Source organism: Haplochromis burtoni, unplaced genomic scaffold (assembly GCF_018398535.1).
Source record: "Haplochromis burtoni strain Fernald_Lab_line unplaced genomic scaffold, NCSU_Asbu1 Contig_519, whole genome shotgun sequence".
Classification (NCBI taxonomy): Eukaryota; Metazoa; Chordata; class Actinopteri; order Cichliformes; family Cichlidae; genus Haplochromis; species Haplochromis burtoni.
In genome coordinates, this window is record NW_024582880.1 from 344,594 (window position 1) to 346,670 (window position 2,077).

Genomic DNA, 2,077 nt, shown 5'->3' on the forward strand with positions numbered 1-2,077 from the left:
ATATCAAACCGTGACACCAAAGCATCGAACCGAACCGTGAATTTTGTGTATTGTTGCACCCCTATTATCTATCTATGCATATATGTATATATACATATACACATACACGCACAATATGTTCACAATAAATATGTAATTATTAATACTGTGGAATAAATGTATTTCTATTTTAACTTGCTTCATCTGCCACTTTTATCATGTTTTTTTTTTTTTAAATTGTGCAGAGTTGCCCATCATTATTGCAGCCTTTGTTCTTGTTTTGATCATCATTGTTGCCATTGGAATTGTTGCTTACAAAAAAAAGAAAGGTAAGAAATTGAAATGAGCAGACTTTCCCAGTCAAATGATAGCAGCAGTGCAATACTCAGTTACATTATTTTTGAGAAATACACAAATAAAGTTTAATTGTCAGATTTTTAAAAAAGTGGCAAAAACTTAAATGATGTTTTTCCCTTTTAATTCAGAAAGCCATCCATCACCTTGTAAGTACAATGTTATTTTTCTCTGATCTGCCATGCATTCTGGGGTTTAAATAAATAATTTTACTAATACTGTTCCTTTTATTATTAAATATTTAAACTGAACAGCTCCTAGCATCATCATAGAATTGAATGGGAGATCTGGTACAGAATCACCGGACTCAGCACAGAGATCTGGTACAGAATCACCGGACTCAGCACAGAGATTGGCTACAGAATCACCAGACTCTGCACAGAAATTGGCTACAGAATCACCGGACTCTGCACAGAGATTGGCTACAGAATCACCAGACTCTGCACAGAAATTGGCTACAGAATCACCGGACTCTGCACAGAGATCTGGTACAGAATCACCGGACTCTGCACAGAGATCTGGTACAGAATCACCGGACTCTGCACAGTCTTAACATCTCCAGTTACACAAGAACAAGATGATTTTTATATTTACTTTAAGATTTGTTATACTTTAAAAATATTACATACCTTTATTGTTTTACAATTAAAGTGAACATAAAATACCACATTTATAAAGGCTAACTTCCACCGTTGAGCCCTAATCTTAAAAAAGTCTAGATATAGATATAACATTGTCTGAAGCTATATTTAAGAAACAAGTGTTGATATAAGCATTAATTTCAATATTTTAGATTATATTTAATGCCAGAATGTGATATCACTAGGTTGGCTGGTTGCTGCTGATAGACTACCACTTTATACAAGTTGCCCTATTCACTCATTCATTCATATGCTTTTTCAACATAAGTGCTTTACATCTAACATTCACACACATTCACACTTTGAGCCATGGCTCCTCCAGTCTCCTCCAGCCAAATATCTTTGGGTAAGATACTAAACCAAATTTGCTTTGTGGTGCATCCATCAAGCTACCAACCTTATGATTAGTAGATGACCCAATCCACCTCATGAACTATAACCAGTAAGCAAGGTGTTTTTCCTTGTAAGCCAGCTGATGTGAGTTAATAATGAAGACCATGGCTGTGTCCCAATTCAGAGACACAGCCAAGAGACACAGCCAAGAGACACAGTGTACACACACTACGTGTACGTAGTGTGTGTGTACTATAAGTACTATAGTAGTACGTAGTACTACTATAAGTACTACGTACTATAAGTACGAGAAGTGCGGAAGTGAGAGGCGTGTGAAATGGGACGGTCTAGCCTTCGTTGCGCTGTTCAGGTTGCCTAGCAACCATGATACTAACCGCGAGTAATGTTTCATACAGCTTTGTTTGACAGAAATGAAGGAGAAAAAATGTTTTGTTGGTCATTCATTTTTGTCATGACATCACTTTGATTAGTTGAGTATCTGAGGCTGAAACCACAGGACTGTAAAACATGATTGTTGGGCTTCATTTCTGTGCTGAACAGTCATATAAAGATTAGTTAGTAAATAACAATTAGCTCATGTTGGTAGTATTGTCAGATTATTATGGTATATAGATATATCTATATCTATATCTATATCTATAGATAGATCAATCGATAGATAGATCAATAGATAGATCGATAGATAGTAGGGGTGCAACGATACACAAAATTCACGGTTCGGTTCGATACTTTGGTGTCACGGTTCGATA

General features: G+C 36.0%; 1 protein-coding gene across 1 annotated transcript in view; it reads left to right on the top strand.

The window, feature by feature from the left end:
* Positions 1-1,593, top strand: part of LOC102305157 (major histocompatibility complex class I-related gene protein-like) — a 7,987-nt gene extending 6,394 nt beyond the window's left edge. The window contains exons 5-7 of the mRNA XM_005947285.3: positions 225-308; positions 465-482; positions 588-1,593. Of these exons, the coding sequence (XP_005947347.1) occupies positions 225-308; positions 465-482; positions 588-886 (401 nt within the window). The 3' untranslated portion in view covers positions 887-1,593. The remainder of the gene's footprint in view (positions 1-224; positions 309-464; positions 483-587) is intronic.
* Positions 1,594-2,077: the final 484 nt, after the last annotated feature.